This window comes from Amphiura filiformis, chromosome 4 (genome assembly GCF_039555335.1).
Source record: "Amphiura filiformis chromosome 4, Afil_fr2py, whole genome shotgun sequence".
NCBI classification, from domain to species: Eukaryota; Metazoa; Echinodermata; class Ophiuroidea; order Amphilepidida; family Amphiuridae; genus Amphiura; species Amphiura filiformis.
This window is the reverse complement of record NC_092631.1, coordinates 5,506,684-5,530,426: the sequence shown is the minus strand read 5'-3', so window position 1 is coordinate 5,530,426 and position 23,743 is coordinate 5,506,684. Positions and strand designations below refer to the sequence as shown.

The 23,743-nt window shown below is 37.3% G+C and overlaps 1 protein-coding gene across 5 annotated transcripts in view; it reads left to right on the top strand.

Moving 5' to 3' along the window:
* Positions 1–23,743, top strand: part of LOC140150501 (SWI/SNF-related matrix-associated actin-dependent regulator of chromatin subfamily D member 1-like) — a 256,208-nt gene that overhangs the window by 122,166 nt on the left and 110,299 nt on the right. For all 5 annotated transcript variants that reach the window (XM_072172526.1, XM_072172525.1, XM_072172528.1 and 2 more), the window contains 2 exons: positions 15,008–15,141; positions 15,845–16,013. In XM_072172526.1, coding sequence (XP_072028627.1) covers positions 15,008–15,141; positions 15,845–16,013 — 303 coding nt within the window. The remainder of the gene's footprint in view (positions 1–15,007; positions 15,142–15,844; positions 16,014–23,743) is intronic.

Below are 23,743 nucleotides of genomic sequence, written 5' to 3'. Positions count from 1 at the left end.
GCACAAATTTAAATAACAACACGCTATTTACATATCAATGTGGCCTCATGCTAATTAAAGCTGCCCCATCCAGGAGTTCATCTATGTGCATATTTACATAGAAATTTAAAACAACTGGCGAAGAAGGAAACCTACATAAATATGTTTTCTATACTTCACTTGACCCAAATATATGATTTTTATGGTGATAAGACAATCGCACAAGGAATTTTAGAGGATTTTGATAGCAGTTCCATTAAAAAAAGCTGCTATCATAATGAGACTAAGATCTAGAAAAAAAACCCGAAATGCCGTTTTGGGGAATTTTGCTAGCTGAATCTTTTTGATGAAAGTCAATCTTTGACAAGATGTAACTTTGCTACGGAAAGTGCTATGAAAAAAGGTTTTCAGTTTTGGCTTTGTTTACTCAAGACTCAAGAGCTTTAATTTGATATATAAAATGATGCAGTTTGATGGCAAATTTGAATTCACCTAGCATACCTCATATACCATGTACATGTCAGATGTACGGTATATTGTATTGGCAAATATCCATAAAAGCGTTCATTATAAAATTATTTTGATAAATTGTCACATTTTATGCCATGTATTAATATCCTTAAAAGTAACCGTGGATTTGCGAACAATTTGTCGACATAAATGACCTTCCCGGAGAAACGGTAGCCCAAAATGGGTTATATTTCATAATATGCAGACGAATGGTCAAATTAATAGAAAAATACCTGTGATAAATTTATCTGTACACATTGTCGCACTCCGAGTGACGTATAGTATATTTGCAACCCTGTGGTGGATTTGCGAACAATTTGTCGACATAATGATGTTCATGGAGAAAAGGTGGCCCAAAATGCGTTATTTTTGGTAATATGCAGACGAATGGCCAAATTAATAGAAAAATAGCTGTGATAAATTTATCTGTACAAATTGTCACACTACGAGTGACATATGGTATATTTGCAACCCTACTGTGGATTGGCAAACAATTTGTCGACATAAATGACCTTCGGAAAAACGGTAGCCCAAAATGGGTTATATTTGGTAATATGCAGACGAATGGTCAAATTAATAGAAAAATACCTGTGATAAATTTATCTGTACACATTGTCGCACTCTGAGTGACGTATGGTATATTTGCAACCCTGTGGTGGATTTGCGAACAATTTGTCGACATAATGATGTTCGCGGAGAAACGGAGGCCCAAAATGCGTTATTTTTGGTAATATGCAGACGAATGGCCAAATTAATAGAAAAATACCTGTGATAAATTTATCTGTACAAATTGTCGCACTTTCGAGTGACATATGGTATATTTGCAACCCTACTGTGGATTTGTGAACAATTTGTCGACATAAATGACCTTCGCGGCAAAACGGTAGCCCAAAATGGGTTATATTTGGTAATATGCAGACGAATGGTCAAATTAATAAAAAATACCTGTGATAAATTTATCTGTACAAATTGTCGCACTCCGAGTGACATATGGTATATTTGCAACCCTACTGTGGATTTGCAATTGACCTGGGGAACATATTGGAACATTTTGCACGGGTCAGCTCAAAAGACATCACTAAGTTCTGGGGCCAAATCTTAGAATTGCGTTATCTGGACATCTGTAAGAGGTACAGGGCTCAAACTCGGTGACAACTCATGACTAGGGGTGAATTATGGAACATCTTGCAGGGGTCTGGTCAAAGGTCATCTGGGTCAAATCTTAGAATTGCATTTTCTGGACATCTGTGAGGAGTACAGGACTCAATACTCGGTGACAACAAACCTCATGACAGGGGAACATTTTTGGAACATTTTGCAGGGGTCAGATACCTCCACAACACCAACATGCCCCAGCTAGGTTTGTGGTCTATGACCACCATTTGCCTCTAGTAGGTACTTATTTTGTAATGAAAAGTTTTTAACTTATGATATGATTTTGATCATGTGGATGGATGGACAGGATATTCATTGGGGAATGGTTCCATTCAGCATGCATTTCCATGGGGGAATGAAGTAGTGAATTAGGCTAACCTATTTAATAAGAATCATACAGAGAAAAAAATCCCATCCATGCTTGGTGAACCCGGCCTAATTTCAAAGTTGGTTGTGTGATACGTGTTCCTATGGTTACGTTGGGTAGCGAACATTGCATACAATTGAAAACTAGTCATGAAATTTGACAAACCAAATTTTCCCCTTCTTTCTTTCTCTTCTCAAAATAATGTCCTTTCCTTTCAATATTTCTACCTTACTTTTTCTTACTTTTTCAGTAAGGTACTTCTGAATAAAATTATTGGCAATCTGCATCTTAAAGCATGAATGTTTTAAGGTTGTGCATGCAGTGGCGGAGCCAGAAATTGTTTTTCGGGGAGGGTATTAGGGGGCAAAGTTAATTTCAGGGGGGGGGCAAAAACAACAAATTTTACGCAAAATTACTGCAAAAAGTGGAATTTTGGGTTTTTTCTGGAGGAGCAACAGGGGGGGCAAGAGTTCTGACTAGCATTTGCCCCCATGCCCCCCCATCAACACCGCCACTGTGTGCATGTAACACATACTAATAGCTTGTACTTTGTAGTTGTACATAGCAAAGCACAGTAGAGGCCTATATGCATGTGCAGAGTTAATTTGGATTAAGTTTTTTTTTTTTTGACTTATATATTTATTAAGTCTTTATTAAGTCATATTTTACCAGTGTAGGCCTGTAGTAGCATAAAGTTTGCCTTGTTTAATTCCTTTGATTAACACAGGAACGTCCTATGACATTTATAGTGTTCCAGCTAAAGCCCTATGGCACGCGATTAGTGCAGGACTTGTCCGAGTTGGCGCAAAGCCTCCAAGGAAAAAGAAAAAAAAAAGTTTTCAGTCCAATGTCCAAGTTTATAGTGTTCCCGCTAAGTACGTATACATGGCCGACGGTTGGCACAGGACTTCATAGTTGGTACAAAGCCTCACACAGGAAAAAGAAACAGAAAACTAAGGTTTTCACTCCAATTTGAGCATTTATTGAGATTTTTGGCTCAATTTGTTGGCCAGAAATCTCAATAAATGGTCAAATTAGCCCAGCACCAAAATCCTTATAGGGAGGGAATACATCTTGGAAGGGCAAATTCCCCATCCCTTATAGTACAAGTACATGTACATTTGTACCAGATCTGGGCTTGTCTTCAGTTAAAGAAACCACACAGGTTTTCCAATCAAGCACCTGACTTCAATGTGTGGTGTTAATGACACGGAATGCACCCAACTCACGGATATGGACAAAACTTCTCCCAAGTACACCGTTTTCTTTACATATCACACGGTGTGAGACGTGGAAACAGTTGTTCAAATGTTCATTTTAATTAACATGATTTGTAAATTTCTTTTCAAGTTCAAAGAATTTCATACAGAATCTTATTTCGGTATATAATAATGTCTTCAAATTGATATCTTGCTAAGTTTGTCATTCCCAGGTCTGTTAACTCTCATCACGCGGATGTCGACTGCAGATGACAAGTTTCAAATTTCTTTTTATTAATTAATTTATTCATTTATTTCAGAATTGTACATTTTCATGACCATTTGGAATCTGCATGAAAAATGCATAAATATTAGTACAAATATTAGCCTGGTATTGGTTCAGTGGTTCTTGAGATATTAAAGCACACAGACTACAGAGCATAAAAGAATGTTCATTTGCTGGGAAGATCTGTTAAAATCAATTTTCACGCTCCATTTATTTTCAAGCTTTTAAAGTGCACTAAATTTCCCCCAAAAAGCAACATTTCCACTTACGTATAAATTTGGAAAAAGCAGAATTTCCCTCGAAATGCCAACAATTCCCATGAGTTGCCTGGATTCAGCTGGCCGATTTTCTAATCAAAGTCCAAGAAAGTAAACTCAGTAGCTATTTGTTATTTAAAATGTAAGATAATTTGCATCATTTGGTCCTTAGTGTAACATGAGCATTAAAACTTACCAATAAAATATATCATTTTGCATGCAGTATTTTCCTGATAACAGCATGTATCTTATTCTTCTTATCAAATTGTCGTCTGCAACAGAGACATTTCTATGCCTCAAATTGTCAACTTATCAAATTGTCGTCTGCAACAGTAACATTTCTATGCAACCTCAATATTAGACAGTCAAACGAGCAGACACCTAAAGTAAAATACTATAAATTTGTAATGCATAAACTGGGCATAGTCCATCCACCCGCATTTAGTCCAGCAGGTGCTAAAACAGACACAAGATAACCTATTTTTGACATTATTATCTTATCAATTAGGTCTTGGTCACACCAATTGTGACCTGTTTGAGATTCAAGCATGTGCACAATTTACTATCAAGTGTATGACAATATTGATTTTTTGAAGGTATTCAGGGATGTGCCATGGTTCTGGGGTACCTTTTCACTTAGTTTTCAGCGATTTTGGTATATAGGGGGAAGGGTTTCAGTGGAGGCCATATTTTGGCAAAAGTGCCCTTTAAAATACCCAGTTATGGCAAATTTGGGTGCATTTTGTTGAAAATTGGTATACTGATGGGTAGCAAAAACAGCAAAAAGTAGGTATAGAGAAAGTCAGCATCCATAAGTCTGTGTGGCACACCCCGTACAAATTTTTTTTTCGAAGAACCCCCCAGTAAACCTTCAGGGTAAATTGAATGTAGTACTGCTCTTTTTCATGTGAATGTACCTACAATTGTACACATAATGTGACTGTAACCAATAACTGTTTAATGTATTGATCATTTTCTTCTCAATCATTGTAATAGCATTTGTGACCCGTCATATCAAAACACAGCAGTTGTCTACAAAAATAAACTTTTCAAAATTCCTGAACCTAGTTTAATAGAGGTGCTTTTATGCTTTAAAATGAACTCTCACCTGTAGATGTTGGATGTAAAATATGATTTAATTTTATTTGATAAAATATAATACAAGAAGCAACACGGTTTTATTACGGTTATTAATTATTTTAAACTGTTGTGATTTGGTAGTTCAGAGCATGCATCTTACGAATAGTAGTGAGCTTTGGCAAAAACTGCATTGCTCAATTCATAGTGAGCGTGTAGAAGAATTAAAATATCACAGATATACTTTTATAGGTGCTGCGGTTCTTGAGTTACGTTGTAAAGAGGGCTGGAACAACAACACTTTTGTAAAACGTACATAACTCATTAACAACAATAAATTAAGCAAGTTTGCAAAGTATACGATTTGTAGAATGAACTTTTACAAAACATCAAGGTTTTAATTTTCAATAATATATTGATCTAGATAATGAAAATCAATTTTTAGGTTGCTTCGACCAACAATACCTCGTCTACCCTTAATCGGTGGCACTGTCAGATTGAAAATGTCCGAGTCACACCTGACGAAAGCTTGGTTACTCTTTCAAATCCACTGCGCACCCATTGAAATGCTGTTACTCTCTCTCCTGAGTGGCTCATCTGAAAAAAGATAACCCATGATAAAGACATCATCATAGTTTGTTCTATTTACGGGTAACACCCGATTGTCGGCAACATTTGCCTGTTCTTTAAAAAGGTGGAAATTTGCAATTTTAATGCTAAAATGGGCAAAAATGAGGACAATTGTAGCTTAAAATACTGGGCCAAATGAAGACACACATTAAAATTACTGGTCACATTTATCCTGCTATTTCAAAGGGTACATGCCACAAACTAGCTTTCCATAGACTTTACGTGCAAAATAGGGGTCACGTTTTAGGCTATAAGTCGAGTTACGTCTTACTTTGAAATATATATTTGATATCATCTTAATCAGAACAAAATTCTGCATAACATATCTGAAAATGACACCATATCTTAGGTCTACTTTTTGAAAAAAATAGCGCTATATAAAAAGACCCAATTTTCCTGTGTTTACGTCCGACTGCTAACAGCGTTTTGACCTTGTGTGTTCATGCTCTCATCATCGTAAACATCACTCAAATTTTCGCGTTTTCTGTTCAAATTAGTAGAGATCACATTCACAAGTTCTAGCAAAACACGATTTGCAACACTAAAATTGTTAATATTGTACCGATTTTGCACATTTTTTATGCAAAGTTGGGACTATAGTCGTGATAAACTTTTACTGGAAACCGCTTCACAGGCGGATTTAGTGGTATGAACCCTCAAGCCAAGAGGTGCAACGTCCCCTCTCCGCTAATATTGCACTAACTGTGATTCACCAAAGATAGGTTATGATGGTAAATTATAATTGCATGATTCACAAGTCTAGTAGCTTCCAGAAAAATCTCTTGATTTTGTCATAGTATGGAAAAACAGTTCCTGACCTAAGGTTCTGTGTTTCTTTATCAGTAGATTTAAAAATTGTTAAAAGCCAGTTTAGAGCAATTTGATTTTGCATTTATAATCAAAATGACATCTGGCCCATTGTAAGACGCAGGGCAATTTATTCGGTCAATTGGCATTGATGTACAAAAATATTGTTTTGGTTGTGATCATAATCAGTGAATTGTAAATTGACAAGGTGCATGTCATTTCATTACGTACATAACAGTTCAATGAACCCTACACACAGTTTGTGTATCTTTTGTTTCCCAAAAGGTTTATTGTTTGTAGGTCACAAAAAAATCATTATTATGTGACAAATTGCTTTCCGAAGGATGAGAATTGTTCTTTAAGTTATGATGCATTACGTCGTTGTACATCATGACGTTGTTCTACTTGAAGTGTATGATTTGTCAAGGGTATGGCAACAGACCGCACACTCAATGGCCTGTAGCATTATTGTTTGATTTTCTTGCCCATTAGCATGGAATGGACTTGTATGAGATGTTGTCTGACCTCCTAAGAGAAAACCTTGGATAAAGGGTTAAAATAAGCATACTAGTTTAGTTTAATGTAATCAGATTCCTAAAGTTGACTCTTGTTTAACATGATAAATAAAAAAAAATAATGATAAATCAGTGATATAGTGTGCCATGGGTAGGCATAAACCCTCAACCTTCGAAAAAAAAATTCCTGGCGCTGCCACTGCATAGTGCAACTCTGAACTTCTTTAAAACCACATACATGTACAAATCCCCTTGCACCTATTTATAGGTCAATACATTGAAATATACTGTGGCCTAACTAATACTAACAAAAGTAACCAAATTTTAGGCAACTTGCAGCCCAATGGTTTTGAGCTGCTGAAAGTGATCTTCTAGTATTCTAATTAGGCAGCTATTACTATAATGTTGTCATTGGCGGTTCCTTTTCTTAAGAAAACAACAACTTCAGAAGAGCAGCAAAACGGTTCTTAAAGGAACTGCTGGTGCCTCATTAGAAAATTGCATCAAAAACTTCTCATTACAAGCCAAATTATATCATTTACAATGGTACCGTTCATTAACCTCATTTCACAGTCAAAGTTCAGTATATGAATGCACAGACATTAGGGTTAAACAACTGTGGCCAGACAGATGAGTATGTATAAGACATTAGAGTTCAGAGTGAGCTTCTAATAATAATGAATGCATTTGTTTCATTGTACGGGTATTTGTACATGTTAAGAAAAACAATAACTGTTTTCATCAAAGAAAAGTTTAAAACTTTTCAACAAGTGGTGAATGACTGATGTTTACTTCTTGACATTGTCCTTTTTGGACCTTTTGGATGGTGTTTCTAGAAGTAAAGTGTCATAAATTTTGGAAAGTTCTCAGCCCATCCCTAAAAACAAGAACTTTTTTCATCAAAGAAAAGTTTAAAACTTTTCAACAAGTGGTGAATGACTGATGTTTACTTCTTGACATTGTCCTTTTTAGACCTTTTGGATGGTGTTTCTAGAAGTAAAGTGTCATAAATTTTGAAAAGTTCTCGGCCCATCCCTATTAAGGGTAGGGCTGGTCTCTTTCTTGATGAGAATCACCCTCCCACTTTTCTTGGTACACTCTCAGAACATTGGTTAAAAATGTTAACCAACTTGGTTAAAATTTTAACCAACCATGTATTTACAGGTGAACAGCCCAACAGTTGGTTATATTGTTAACCAACCAGGGTTGGTTAACAATATAACCACAGGTTGGTTAAAAACATTGACCAACTACTGGTTAACATTACGGTAACCAACCAGTTGGGCAAAGCATGTTGGGCAAAATATAACCAATAGTTGGTTAAACACTATGAATGGGAAGTTCATTTCATTGTTCATATTTTATTTTAACCAATTGGAGACATTGAAGGCAGGAAATTATATTATAAACATTTTATCGGGTATAACACTTAGTTTAAGTGTATGCGAGGCCAGACTGTGAGCAAGACTTACGATGCTTTATCGACGACAGCTACCACCACAACCGTAAGCTTAAGCTTAAGCTTTACCGGTTGTGGTGGTAGTTGTCGCCGATAAAGCATCGTAAGTCTTGCTCACAGTCTAGGCCTCGAACACACTTAAACTAAGTGTTATACCCGATGAAATGATATACTTTATAATATAATTTCATACCTTCAAATGTCTCCAACAGATCTTGAAGACCCCGATCCACCGCTTTGCAGCAAGCCACTCATATCGGCCATCTTGTTTTCTGAAATGCATTTTTGCCCAACACAATGACCAATCACAGTTCGCAAAGGAACACCATGTGACCATGGTTGGGCAAAACCATACTTTGCCCAAATTTATTGGCGGGAAAAGGATGTTTTTTACCAAGGTTGGTTAACTTTTAACCAACATTGTGTAAATACCATATTGACAGGTTTGACCAACCATGTATTAAAGTGTATTTTGCCCAACTTCAAGAATCTTAACCATTGTTGGGCATTTTTTAACCAACTGTTTTCTGCCCATTCATTTTTTATCCAATGTTCTGAGAGTGTAACAGTTTATCTTCTGTAGAGCACTTTGACGGACTTGTCAGTCAGTGTTGGCATCATGTCCTGTGCAGTATTGTGCTCTGCTGTTGCAGATGTGAGTGTGTTTGAGGTTATCATTGTCAGCTGTGTTGGTTTTTTGTCAGCCACTGGAGTGAACATTGATCTTTATGTTACATCAACAGGACGTTGATTAAGGCAACCGTAAGAAGTTAGTTATACCTGTATGTCAGATCCTATTATCACACCTGACTGCACACCAAGAAATGTGACAAAAAAATGAAGAAAATGCGCAGCACCAATAAAGGATGACTTGGCACGGGACAAGGCCATTTTTAATAAGTAAACAAAGTTAGCCATGGTGGGAAATTTAAAAAAAAGCAAACCAAGTGTCAAAGTCCGCAGTAATTAGGGTGAGAAGAGGACAGATGTATTTATCGCATTGAATAAGACTAATAAAGCATGCTGGTTATAATGAGGTGAAATGGCAAAAATATAAGGGGTTTAGTGCTTTGAAAAAAGCTGCTAATGTTTGTCAACAGAAAGACGTTGTACAAGAGAAGCTGCTGTAGTAGGGTAACATAACGATTCTTAGTGTTGGACCTTATTACATTGCTCTTGTATAATCAAAACAATAATCTGGTCTTTGTTGGATCATTTTGTTGAGGTTGGTCACTCCGAACAAAAAAAATACGATAACTATTTACCAGTATATTGCAGATGTTCTGGAAGTAAAAACATATCGTGAGAAAGAAAGTAGGCAAAAATTAAAATAAATAATGCAAGCATTACCATCTCTATTCATCAAAGGTCAACTACCTATATACTCAACGAGCCAGTCTTGTTTCTTTCTTGGGGAAATTTTTTTATTTGTTTGCACTAGTAGTGCATTTTGTTGTTTTTATCATTTGTGTTGATTTGTTCCGGACGTGCATTGCTCGTTATTGTATGGCCCGACTGTGTAGTTACTGGGTTATCTACAAATGAATTGGAGGCACTGGCTCATGTAACTCAATAACAATGGTAACTATTGGCTGCATTGGGCTGTTCCATTTAAAATCCACACTACCCCTGTGGAAGATTTTGGAAACATGTTCCACAGAGGGAGTATGAATTTAAAATGGAATTAGCACATTTCCAGCTCCATTTGAATTTCATACACCCTCTGAGAAAGCTTCAATCTGAATCTTTCACAGAGGGAGAGGGAGTTTCAAATGGAGCTGCCTAATGCGCTAATGCTATTTGAAATTTGTACTCCCTCTGTGGAACATATTTCCAAATTCTTCCACAAGGGTAGTGTGTATTTTAAATGCAATAGCCCATTTTGGACTTTTGGTCCACATATGAGTGTTTTATTCTTTCCTTTGTTTATTTCCCATTGTGCATTTTTTTTGTTCATAGGAAAGGTGGTTATCATTTCATCCAGGGTAATCACCTCTGTGCAAGTAAGTGTTCAAAGAAGTTGCTGAAAGAACCACATTAAACATTTGAATACCTTAAGTTAATTTGCGGTGAAAATAGCTGTTGCCAAAGAATGTTTTCATTTATGTGGGCTCGGGGGTTCTCACCTGTATGTGTTTGAGGGCCACAAGAGGACCAAATACATTTGAAACATACAAATGAATGCTTGAGAACCAAATAGCCCTCTGTTTTCCATTTTATGTTAGAGTTGGCCAAAGACCAATTATCGGGGACTGGGCCGCCTATTGAAAACCCTTTGTTAGCCTGATTAAAAATGGTATTATCTCCTTAAACATCTGTACAACCACAGATCCGGAAAAGAATTCATTCCAGGATCTGTGCTACTTCATCTTAGAGATTCTTTTCACAAGGCAGCGGTTTTACAGAGGCACAGCATGAGTCCTCTGCTAGGGAGAGGATATTGCTTACAGGTAACAATAGAGGCAGTCAGCCATTTCTGCAGGATCTGCCATCTTGTGGGTACTGCCATTCTGCATGTCATGCGTACTTACGCCCCCGATTACGCGGAAGTCGCAGCATGTAACGCACCTCTTCAGTCAAGCGTCAACGCAGTGATCTTAGCAACAAGGCACTCCGTACCCACAAGATGGCGGCGTTGACGTCACAATAACTACCTCTATAAAATAGTTCTTTTAACTGGATCTCAAAATCATGTTTTACTATCAAACATGATAAATCTTGCTTGATTCGGTATAAAGTGCTGAACTTGTGTGCCTTTAATCAGTGATATAATACAACTTGTAAGGACTTGGAAGCTCCTTGAGCCTGCAGAAGGGCTTTGGAAGAGTTGTTTGTTGGCAGAGATGGTGAGTCGGAAGCTCCTCTTGAGCCTGCAGAAGCAGTTTAGAAGAGCTGTTTGTTTGAAGAGTTAATGAATCGGAAGCTCCTCTTGAGTGAAGCGGTTTGGAAGAGCTGTTTGTTTGAAGAGTTGGTGAGTCAGAAGCTCCTCTTGAGCCTGCAGAAGTGCTTTGGAAGAGCTGTTTGTTTGAAGAGTTGGTGAGTCAGATGCCCCTCTTGAGCTTGCAGAAGTGGCTGGGAAGAGCTATTTGTTTGAAGAGTTGGTGAATCATCAAGGGGAGCTGTAAATGACTCTCACAAATATGATGTAAGAGGAGCTAGCTGTAGAAGTGGATTTACTCTTACACTTGTTAATAGACAGTTACTGCCTTGTACCGGTATAATAACTTATTAATAAGTTTGATAATTCTTAAGAAAACTTGCCTGTGACGTTCACGTTCAAGGCCGGATGCTGTGGTTAATATGGCACCACATTTTATGCAGATTTTTTTAGAATAACTCTAATTCACGTTGCACTTGTCCTACAAGAGTGTTATTAGCCGTTCATTGGCATCATAGATGTGACTCAATTTAACCATAGTAGGGCCTATAAAAAATAACATTTTGTTTCTGGTAACATACTCTGAAAATATTGTGTTTAGAATTTTATATGCACATACTGAAATTTTAACCCAATTTTACACTTGAATCAAAGATACTAAAAATTTTTAGTATCTTTGCTTGAATCTAGCCCAAAACAGTATGACTCAGGTCTCACGAAAGTTCTTTTCATACTTCATGAGTACTGACCATATAATTTAGCAACTAAGAGGCCTTTATTATTATCCCCTATGATATGGGACATGCATCAGCGGCATCATGCTACACAATACACAAACATGTACACGTATTAGAGAGCTTGCGATTTCCAAATGTACGTATGATACACCTGTGCATCTATTCGAAATCACTCTCATGTGGTGAGATTTTGTAAGCAAGTATTTATCTATTTTAAAATTCAACTGTATTTCTGAATGGCAGAAAGTTGTGGGGGAAAATAAATGTGATTTCAAACAACTTCATATCAGAATTTTGACACGGACGACTATTGAAAAAAAAAAATCCTCAAGTGGCAAAAAAAATATTTGTGCAGCAAAAAAAAAAAACAGGGACGGCGGGTTACTGGAAACATGAATTTATTTTATTTTGGCCTAGAGACAGTTATGTTGTGGTTAGTATGTTACATTTTGAACATTTGCATTTTTTTTTTTTTTTTTATAATTTCCGGTGTTACAGATTTTTAATTCAACATTGACTTTGACCGTGAATAAGCTTTGGAATTGGGAATGCATTAGCCTTGGAGCGTTCTGAATGTCATGATAGTAATTACGTATTGCGGTTGTGTGGAATAACTTTCTTTTGTTAGTTTAACATGCTTTAACATTAACTATGGCAGGTGATTCTACAATAACAGTTCCTATCCGTGCGCCAGTGAGGATGTTGGCGGCGCCATTACGTAATATCTCCCATTATATTACCACACTTGTTGAATGAAATCCCACATGTGATGATGGTACCCACGCAGAACAGGTGCGGCGAATGGTTGACGTCACAAACGTATAGCCACCATGGCGTATGCTATATTTGTGTGGTTTTATTTTAGAACCCATCAAGTCGGGTTGCAGACATACTTAGCAGAACGCTCGGTGAGAGGTGTGGCAGGATGCGTGGTTGTAGGCGGTGGATGGTGCCTAGTGCACTTGCAGTGGGTGTGCTGTTTGGATTTATCTCAGAGAGGTTTTTATGGCGAAAGTAATGTATACGTCTTTGCAGAAAAGTGCAAAAACTGGAGCTACATGTAGAACTTTCCAACTCACATGGCTAGAACTAGTTACACACTACACAGCTAGAGCTTTTATAATTCGGGAGGTGCCAAATTGTGATACTTGAGCATTGTTTGTGCTAGAACTGCAAAATAAACAGCAAGAACAGTTTAAAGAAGCGTGGGAGCAAACTTACAAAGTCATCCCACTTATTCCAGACACAAGAATGTTCAATTTTAGAACCAATTTGACCCCAAATTATGTTCTTTTTGATCTAAAACAGACTAATTAAAGCCTTATTAAATGTACGATTATCTTCAAATTTTAAATTTGTTCTTCTATACTCAAAATCCTGAAATAATACTGTTAATAATTGTCAGCAAGGGTTTCTGTCCATTTTGAGTTGAAATAACAAGGTAAAGTGAAAGAAACTCTACTGCTTATTTTGGCCCGTTTAACATGCAGTTCTATAGGAGGACATAAAGTCATAATTATGACTTTATGTTGAACTTTGCTCTGTTGACCTACAAACACAACAAATTTGGCTGATTCCATTTAGGTGCAAGTTGGGACATGTGTAAACATTACAACTCGTCGGTCGCACTAAACACATAGTGGCATACGTGATGAAGGACAAAATATGTTTCTGAGCAAAAGGTTTTTGAAGGATAAGCTACTAATAACGGAGTCAAAACTATTAATCTGTATCTTTAATAGTTAACAAGGAATAACTATTATAGGATATAGCTACCTCTAAAACCTTTAAGCCACTATGTGAAACGGAAAATTTGGAAAATCACTCTTCGCCACTATGTGTTGCGACAGACGAAATATGCCAAAAAATCAGGTTTGAAAAAAATGACCAATTTCATATTATAAGATCGTACATTATGACTTTAATTAAGAAGTTTGCCTCAGCAACTTTTGGTGAATTATCAGAGTAGTTTGGATTGGGTGCAACCTGCCCACCCCAACCCTGACAGTTGTATGAAACCAGACCCCAGCCACTGTCATGGTAGCGAGCCAAAAACCTAGTACCGTAGTAAAGTTGTACGATACCCCCAGGCAGGTAACATGGATGTAACTCGATTAACCGTAATGAAATCAGGTGACGCGTAGGGTTTCAGGGACACACGCATCATTATTAATTGTATATTGATAACTTCCGTTGCGCCTGGAGCCATCCAAGGCACATTCACCGCAATTTTAATGTAACACATTTCGTGTTGTGATCTATTTATAACATCCTGCCATCTATATAATATTGCCTGTGGCAATGATGAATAGTAAAACTGACCAATGAGCTTGACTGTTTTTTGTTGGACTGGATAATACGATGTGTGTAATTGGTCAAAGGACTCTTGCGTATGTTGAGAGAGTAATGAATGAAATCAGTATTGAGTTCATTCAGCTTTGCCATCACTGGCAAGAACAGGTCGTAGCTCTTTCAGCCAAACTTCCCACCATAATTACCATCTCATTATTTCTTATATAAAGTTTGAAACATGAGTTGTGTTTGTATATGTTTTCAAATGTGGGTGGGGGTGTGTATGTATGTGTGTTGTTTTGATTGACATAGTTTAAAGTATGACTTATATTATACCCGAGGATAATACTACTAGTGGTAATACACTCGTAAACAAATGCACAGCCATCGCAGAGGCTGCGGGATGATATTTTTCAGGTTTATGGACAATTGGAGCGGAGTAAGGTTATTTTTTGATGGACAAATCAATGTTGCAACTGAACCTTCCGTTTTAGCTGGGTTGTGATGCAAATGACCATAAGAACTGGTAACTTCTGGTATAGATGACAATCAACGAGGAATGGCCTTTAGTGTACTGTGGTGTACCACTCTTTGGCTTTTACCTACCTGAAAAAAGTGGTACACAGTGATGTACCACTTTTTGGCTTCTACCTTTAAAAGCATGTAAAACAATGCAATGTGCCTATATCTCACTGAACTGGGCACACTTTAAGTTACAGAAGAAAGGGGTGCTAATTAGGCCAGGTTGAATATGGTTGTGGTCTTAACTTTGCCAACATTATATACATATAAATTATAATTATGCTTTGGATAGTGAAGAACACTATTAACTTGTCACTTTGTCTGTGTGTCTTTGCAGAGATCTGGTCATGGTGGACAGCGCATGGGAGCTGGTATGCCACCCCCATATGGTGGGGTCCGATCTGGTCCAGGTATGGAGTCATCTCGTAAGAGGCATGGACCACAAATGGATGCTCAGAAGAAATCACAGAGGTAAAAACAAAAACAGGGCTTTCATTGCAATCATTGGTTACAAACCATAAGAATTTAGGACATTAGCTATCCGAACCTGGTTTGACTCCCATAAGAAATATAGAAAAACCTGTGGGGGAGGAGAGGGGGCACAACTTTAGACCTGTGGAGAGCAGATTTGAGAGAATCTACACCAAAAAGAGGTCATTATGTGAGAAGGTAAGTTTTGGACATAATTTCTGTATAAAGTGCCCATTTTCATTGAGACATGTTTTTGACATAATTTGCTGTAGAAGTGTGATGGCATATTTAGATTAACTACCATAGCATTAGCAATAGATGAATACAATTTTTGACTATATCGCCCTGCACTACAAGCAGGTTGCACTCATCACCTGTGTATGTCTGCAGTCATAGGTTGAATACAATACCGCTCTTTTCAAAGATACTAATCTTACAGGTACGAGTGATCAGCAGGATATGGTTCAATGCACAGGTACCGTGTGAACGTTGTAGTGCAGGGCGATATAGTCAAAAATTGTATTGATCTATTGCTATGGTAGCCTTACGTCACTTCTACTGTGAATTATTGTCAAATTACTGTCAAATCTTTAAAAAAAAGATGGCAACTACCCAATCACAGTCCATTTGTAAACATTCTGATAATATGTAATTCTGAAAAGTTTCTGTTCATGAATGGTACTGATTTATTTAACTTCCGCAGTTCCCGCAAGAAGAAGAAGATGGCCGACAAAGTTCTGCCGCCACGCATCCGTGATTTGGTGCCGGAATCCCAAGCCTACATGGATCTACTAGCATTTGAGCGTAAATTGGATGCCACCATTATGAGAAAAAGACTTGACATACAGGAAGCTCTTAAGAGACCCATGAAGGTTTGTATATCTGTCTGTCTGTTTGTTTATTTGTTAACTTCATCTGCTTCTGAAAGAAACCACCTTTAAGGCCACAAAAAACAGCAAATTCTTCTGGTGGACGGACTTGCCAAGTAGGGCCAGTCAATCTGGATTTTTTTTCGATTTGTTTTTCTGAAGAAAAAAAAATCACTGAAATCTTAAGAAATTTGAATTTTTGGCTCCCCAACTCAACATAAAATTTGACAACCATGAGAGTTACCAAATTGCACGTAAAAGGGGTTATTTTTTTACCAGTAGCAAGGACCTCGAAATTGGCAAAATAGGGGGTATTTAATTTACACTGTCCGTGAAATTTGGATAAAAGGGGTACTTGGGAAAATCTAGAAATTTTATGTCAATATTTGGTGTCATTGATAAGGGGTGTTTGAAATTCTAGTTATTGAAACCACAAAAAAGGGGTTGTTTTTGGCCAAATTTTGTCCTTGATTTTGCATGAAAAAGGGGGGTAAATTTGATGAAAAATCATTGCAAAGGGGGCTTTTGAAAGATTTTTTTTTTTTTTTAAATCTTTTGACATAGTATGTCAGGCAAAATGCCTTTTATTCACATTAAATACACTATAAATATTATAACAACAAAAGTTATTGCACTGCACATAATCCATATATAATAGTAGATGTTATAAAACAAATTTACATACATGTATATAATAAGAAAATCAAACAAATAATTTAAGCAAAATGACAGAGCCAAGAACAGACACGGAAGTCATCCAAGTAACTGTTCATCTGTGATCAACTAGCTAAAGTCATCATGAGACCAAACCTCTCATACTGAAGTTCCTGCCTAAAGAGGAACAGAAGACAAGGATGATCCCGTATCTGAATTTGCCAATGCACATTTTGCCAACACATATAACATAATTGATATATTTTGACCGATCACTGGTAATGTCATTATGATAATTAAATAAAACATTTTCAACAGAAAGCCTAAAGTTCTTACCAAGCCTTTGTGTAATAACCCTGTTAGCAAATTCCCAAATAGGAGTGGTCTTATTACAATGAAAAAAGAAGTGCTCTGGATGATCAACAGCATTACAGGAATTGCACAAATTTGTATCTTCTTTCCCCATTTTACATAATAAAACTTTTGTAGGATAAATGTTATGAATAATTTTCCAATTAAGTGAAATAAGTCTGGCCTCACTGGTACAACATGGTATTGAACCCCAAATCTTTTCCCAATCAAAATTGTAATTGGGGAATCTTCTACACCAATACCTTTTTATTTCGCACAATTACCAATGATTCTGATATTGAAATTCTTCAGAATGATCTTACTACGCTTCACTGGTGGTCAGAGAATAATGCTCTCCAACTAAATCCCCAAAAGTGTCAGGTTATGTGTATTACCCGTCGTAAAAATAAGCCTTCTCCAATTTATCTTGTGTCCAATACTAAGCTTTCTGAAGCGAACAGCCTTCGCCTTCTTGGGGTTCAGATTTCTTCTGACCTCACATGGAATGTACATGTATCTTATGTAACCAAAAGTGCAATAGATTGTTAGGTTTTCTTAGAACTGTGGTTGGAAATCAAAAACAAAATATTCTCCTTACACTGTATCGTTCACTTGTTTTACCTATTATTGATTTCTGTGCCCCAGTTTGGTTTGTTTATCGCAAAAATCACATTAGCACCCTGAAACTATTCAACGTCGTGCCACCAGGTTCATATTGGGTCAACGGCGGGGGATCAATCATATGGGGAGCGTCTCAAACAACTCAACATCATGGATCTTAACAACAGAAGGAAATATTTGTCTATATGTTTTGCCTGTACTTGTATATTAAATTGTAACGCTTTTGGTTTCAGCAATTGGTCTGTAAACACACGTCACTCAGAAAACTTAGTTTTTAATCATAATATCACACCCAAAACTGACAGTTTCAAATTTACCATTGCTGTAAATTTCCCTCGCCTGTGGGCTGGTTTGCCAAATTCTGTAAAGGATCATTTTATCTTGTACATGGGCACAAAGTCTTTTAAAAAACATTTGAAAACTTATTTAGTAAATAATAGTACTGAAGAGCAGGACTCTTAAATTTTGTTATCTCGGTTTTCTGCTCAGTGACCTACTTCATCCGTCTTTATGGCCTGTGTTGGTCTGGTGGGTGGGAGTGGGGTGTTGCTGGGTGGGTTGGTTGGGTTTAGGTGGGCCGGGGAGGAGGGGTGGGTAAATCCATGTGTCTGATAGGTAGGGGTCACTGAGCAGATTTCCATCTTGTAATAATGTAATGATGTGTACATCCATATCGGGAGGGTGGGCTTGTGAGCTGCTGCATGTGTCTCTTTTCATTTGTTGGCCTTGGGTGGATGCGGACTCGTCCCCGGTCCCGGTCGCTTGGGGTCGCCACCGGGTTGCCTGGTTTGGGAATGTTTTCTGTATTCCTTCATGTAGGCAATGTGGCTTGGGGATGATTTGGAGTGGCCTCCACGTGGCATGGGTCTGGTTTTTGTTCCTGGCTGGTGGGTGGGGAGACACATGTGGTGGCTGGCGGGTGCATCCTTGTAATGTGGATGTACACACAATGTGTTTAAACAGTGCAATAGTATATCTTTTTATGTAATTGCCCCAATGGGTTGGAGGAGTCACACCTTTTGGTGACAGTGTCTTGATGCTTCTGACTCTTCCTGGCTAGCCCATTGGGTCTATTTTTACTTTTGTTTCCTTTTGTATGTATTGCGTAATTTTACTTTGGTTTTTGACGTATTTTTAGCCGAATTTGTAAAATAAATAAAATAAAAATAAAAATAATTCATACAAATTGGTGGAACATAAATCTTATCAACCATGGCATGTCTAAAAAACTTTGAAGAACAGGCCTCTATAGGGACTGCATTAAAGACAATTGCTTCAGTCCTAATTTGGTCTAGAATTGGTGCATTCTTCCAATCATTCGGCAGAGCATTGCAAAGAGCGAAGTACTGAAAAAGAATGTTGCCAGTGCGCGGAATGCGGTGCCTAAAATACTCAAGTGAGTAGATTGAACCATCATCATCAAAAAGATCTTTTATAAAAATAAAGCCAGCTTCAATCCAGTCTCTATAGAAAAGCGTTTTCTTGTTAACAGTTACAGCATCATTGTTCCAAATGATTTGATTGTAGTAATCAGATATGTCAGCTTTATTTGAAGTACATTTAGTATTGAACCAGACTTTAAACATGTTGTTATAAAAAACAGGAAAGGTGTCAATAACATCCTTGCATACAGTGTTGATTTGGTTGAAGCTACAATTACAATTAAACACATTCATACCCAAACCAAACTTGTTGACATAGTAAAGTGGAATGTTCTTCCAGCAAGCAGGACTAGAATTGTTTAGTTTTTGATCCAAGACATCTTTAAAGCATTGAAAAACATCTCAACCTAAAATATGTTTATACCACCTCTTTCATAATATGCAATAATGGTGTTCCGCTTCACCGCTTCCACTCTATTCCAAATAAATTTAAAAACATAGTGTTTAATTTCTTTACAACTCTCTCAGGAAGGTCTACAACTGGAGCAATGTATGAAAGTTGTGAAGCCAACAATGTTTTCACGATCAAGTTTCTACCAACCATTGATAGGCCTCGCATCTTCCATGCACGGATTGAACACTCGATCTTATTCATTTTATCCTCCCAATTACAAGACAAATGATTTATTGAGATACTTGGGGAGAAATACACACCAAGGATTTTAACAGTGTTATTTGGCGCTAATTTCCAGTTAACATTTCCGATGCGAAATTATTATTTTCAAGGACCCAATCCATACGGCATCACTTTTGGCATGATTTACTGAAAGACCAGATAATCTTGAAAAGTTATCAAATACATCCATAACCGTTTTAACACATTCAGGGTCTTTTACAAAATGGTAGTATCATCTGCAAAAGTAGAGATGCTAATTTCTTTACGCTCATAGTTCTCAAATGGTAATGTAATACCCTGGATTTGCTTGGATTGACGAATTTTACAAGCGAGCAACTCCACACTAAGGACTAAGATCAAAGGCGAAATCGGACAACCCTGACGTACGCCACAATTTACATCAAAGGAACTTGAGATGTGACCATTATTAATAATACAATTAGTGGTATTGGAAAAAATAACTGAAATCCATTTTCTGAACATTGAACCAAAATTCAATTTTGTGAGCGCATAAAATATAAAGTCACGTTCTATACTGTCGAATGCTTTTTTAAAATCAAATCTTTTGAAAGATTTGGTAATTCTCATGGTTATCAACTTTTGTGTTGAGTTGGGGGGCCGGGTGGATTTGGAATCATAAGGTGTTGTATTCTTATGTTGGGCATTTCATTTCAATCCATAATGCACAGCGTTGTGCAGAAGCAAATTAAACAGACTAGAGCCTAATTCGACTGCTCAGTGCCAGAGGTGGGTAAGTGCAAATAGCTGCCCTGTGAACATTTGCCAAATAACACACAGCAGCTACACATGGCAGCTATTTCACTTACCCACTTGTGTGTACGATGCTTGCAATAATCATGTACTCCCATAACGGCCGAGCTAAGATCTATACTCCAGGAGTGAATGGACACCATTTTTGAGTGGTTTGTGATATTTTTAGTCCCAAATGTCTTGCTATAATCATTTAACCTTCAATGGTGATATGCATGATATTTACTGTGTGATTCTCTGTGGCATCATGTAATAATATTTTTTGTCTCGGTTTGGGGGATGAGCACACCTACTCTTTCTAAACATACTTGATTAACCGACAAATGTTCACAAAACCGACAAATCAGAAAAAATAAAAATTCTTTTTCATGAATCACTCTCTATCAAGAATGCCTTATCCTTGATCAATACAAGGGTGCATTTCATTTGAAATCTATATACCCCCTATGGAAGACACTTGATGCTGTTAATCTCGCACACAGAGAACTTGAATTTCAAATGGGGCTACCTTACTCCATGTGACACACCCAGTGTGTTGGAGATTAAGACCATGTCCTCCATAGGGGGTATATGGATTTCAACTGGAATAGCATGATAGTTTATTTTATGGCCTACCAGACTCTCAGATCACCAAAACTCCAGTGAATTCCGAATTCTCTGTGACCATCATTGGCTGCCTGTTAAATATTGCATCATATACATTTTTACTCCCTGCATTCAAATCCGTTCTTGGTCTAACTCCTATATATCTTCAATAGGCCTATATAACTTATTAGTCAATATATTCCTCCTAACCAGCTCATCACATCAACTTAATGTGGTCGTCAGTTAATTTTTCACAGCTGAACTTTGGAACAGGTTAGCTCAAAGGCCTACGTGTGAAGAACTCTCCGACTTTTGAGTGAATTTTTAACAAAAATGTAATTTTAGCCTTTTGTAGTTAAAAATCTTATTGGCTTCTTTTGTCTAAATTTACCACATCGGGATTTTGATGTAAAGCGCACTACAAGCATGGTCTTGTTGTTGTTGTTGTTGAGCAATGCTTACTCATTATCAATCCCCGTCATTCAGTTTACGTCAGCATGGGTGTGTATGTTTGACGTTTTGAGCAGAAGAGAGAAATGATGTTTCTAGGATTCGGCTATTCCAGTTACGATACATACCCCCTGTGGAAGACAGGCCCTTAATCTCCCACACATGGAGTGTGTATTTCATTTGGGGGTTACCTGAGTGGGTGATTCCATTTGAAATCTACACCCCCTGTGTGGGAGATTAAGGTTGTGTCTTTCACAGGGGGTGTATGGATCTCAACTGGAATAGCCAATTGACAGCACACTGAGAAGTTCACTTTTCCCCCACCATTAATCATCAGGAGATTTGGTTAACAGGAAATTTATTCTCATAGCTTCATTGAAAATTAAATTATGTTTTGTTTATTTCTATATTTAGTCTACATGATGTAAATGTTGCAAACTTTGATCATCTTCGTGATCTTTAGCAACGATACCCAAAGGCTTAGTTCATATTACCCGTGCAGCTGGACATTATACTTTCTGTCCTTGTGTGCTCTTGGTACCACTTGTCACATTTGCAAGAAACATGACATTCAAGTAGGCCTACATTGTGTCATATTTCTTATAGTCACCATGGTTTGGTCTTTTCGCAAAAAAAACTATCCAGCACATGTCAAGCTAGTGCTTATGGAAAACCTCCTTGATAAAATCTTGATTTTTGAGCAATTTTTGAACAAAAATGTCATTTTAGGCCCATTTCAGCTGTGGGCCGGCCATAGATAATCTTTACAGTTGGAGCACATACAGGTATTGCAGCACTCATGGCATGGGGCCCTGCAAAATTTTGAAATCTCAGATGCTCACATGCTCACAGAGGACCATTTCGGGTCAATATTTATGACAAAATAATATTATAGATTTTGACCTATCTTTTGCACCCGAGAAATGACTGCAAATAGAAGATGATTCACAAGATTACCTCAAAAAAATTATGAGTATTCGGTTGTGCCAGTTTGCATTTAAAGGTGGGTGCTACTATTGTGACATGTGGTGTTTTCTACCTCATATTGAAACCCATCGCCCAAACATTCTTATTCCAAATTGGTTTGAATTTTAGAATCTTTTCTCATTTTCCTGATAGTTTTCCTCTATTATTCCTCTTGGCTGAACATTTTAGGGGGTTTCATGGAAACCTTTCAACTCCACTGGCTACACTTGCCTGAACTTGACCAAGCCAATGGCCCAGTCATTACCACCTTTCCATAATTGTATCGGAATTGCCAAATATCATATTTAAATGTCATGAAGGAACACTTGATCATATTAATGTATTATGCTTGCATGTTTTATGTATAGGATAATGGCCAGGATTAGAACGCGTGAGTGGGTAAGAATGGCTGAGCCGCGGAGCGAACGGCCATTCTTACCCACTCACGCTCTAACCGCCGCCATTAACCGACTTAATACACACCTATGACGTCAGCGCTATTGTTTTACCGCCCATTATTTTTCACGAATGGAGTGTTATTGAAATAAGTTGCTCTTTACAAATTGATCAATTACTCATTGATGCCGGACAATACACTAATATAATGATCGTACTAAATTTTAGGTGCGAGTGCAAAAATAGTCCGACTCAGCTTTATGTAAAATTTCTATAGAAATACCCATCATATCACGATCCAGGTGTTTAGTTCAAATCATCCGTAACCACCTTCTTGAATTATAAAGATTTAAAATGTTTGTTACACAAATTGAATAAACGTAGATTCGTAAAATCATTAAAGTGATTAGACCATCAATAGTTCTTTATGCCCACTTCTAATGTATTAACTGTTGAAGTAGTTGCGTCATGTTATGTATCTATTTTGCATAATAAGAAAAATTGGCAAAAAGGTCATATAGCATGTATAGGCTCATATGAAATGGTCATTACAGTTGTCAACCTCAAGAAAACTACACCTATCGCTATACCTGAGCAATGATACTCTTCTCTGTGAATCGAGTTTACGATTTTGGAACAACCATGCAATTATGGACACTATTGTTTATCTTGGATAATTTTTTGATGGAATCATTCCGAGGATATATATCGTTGATTCGCAGCAGAAGGACCAAAATCAGGTACGAAAAGGTACGAAAATTTTAAATGTACTACAACACATTTTACCTAGGCCTATTATTGTCCTTGAACTTTGTCGGCAAAAAACAAAACAAACTTCGCCGCCTTCGACGCTAAATAAAAGCCACCTCAACTTCCAGTCC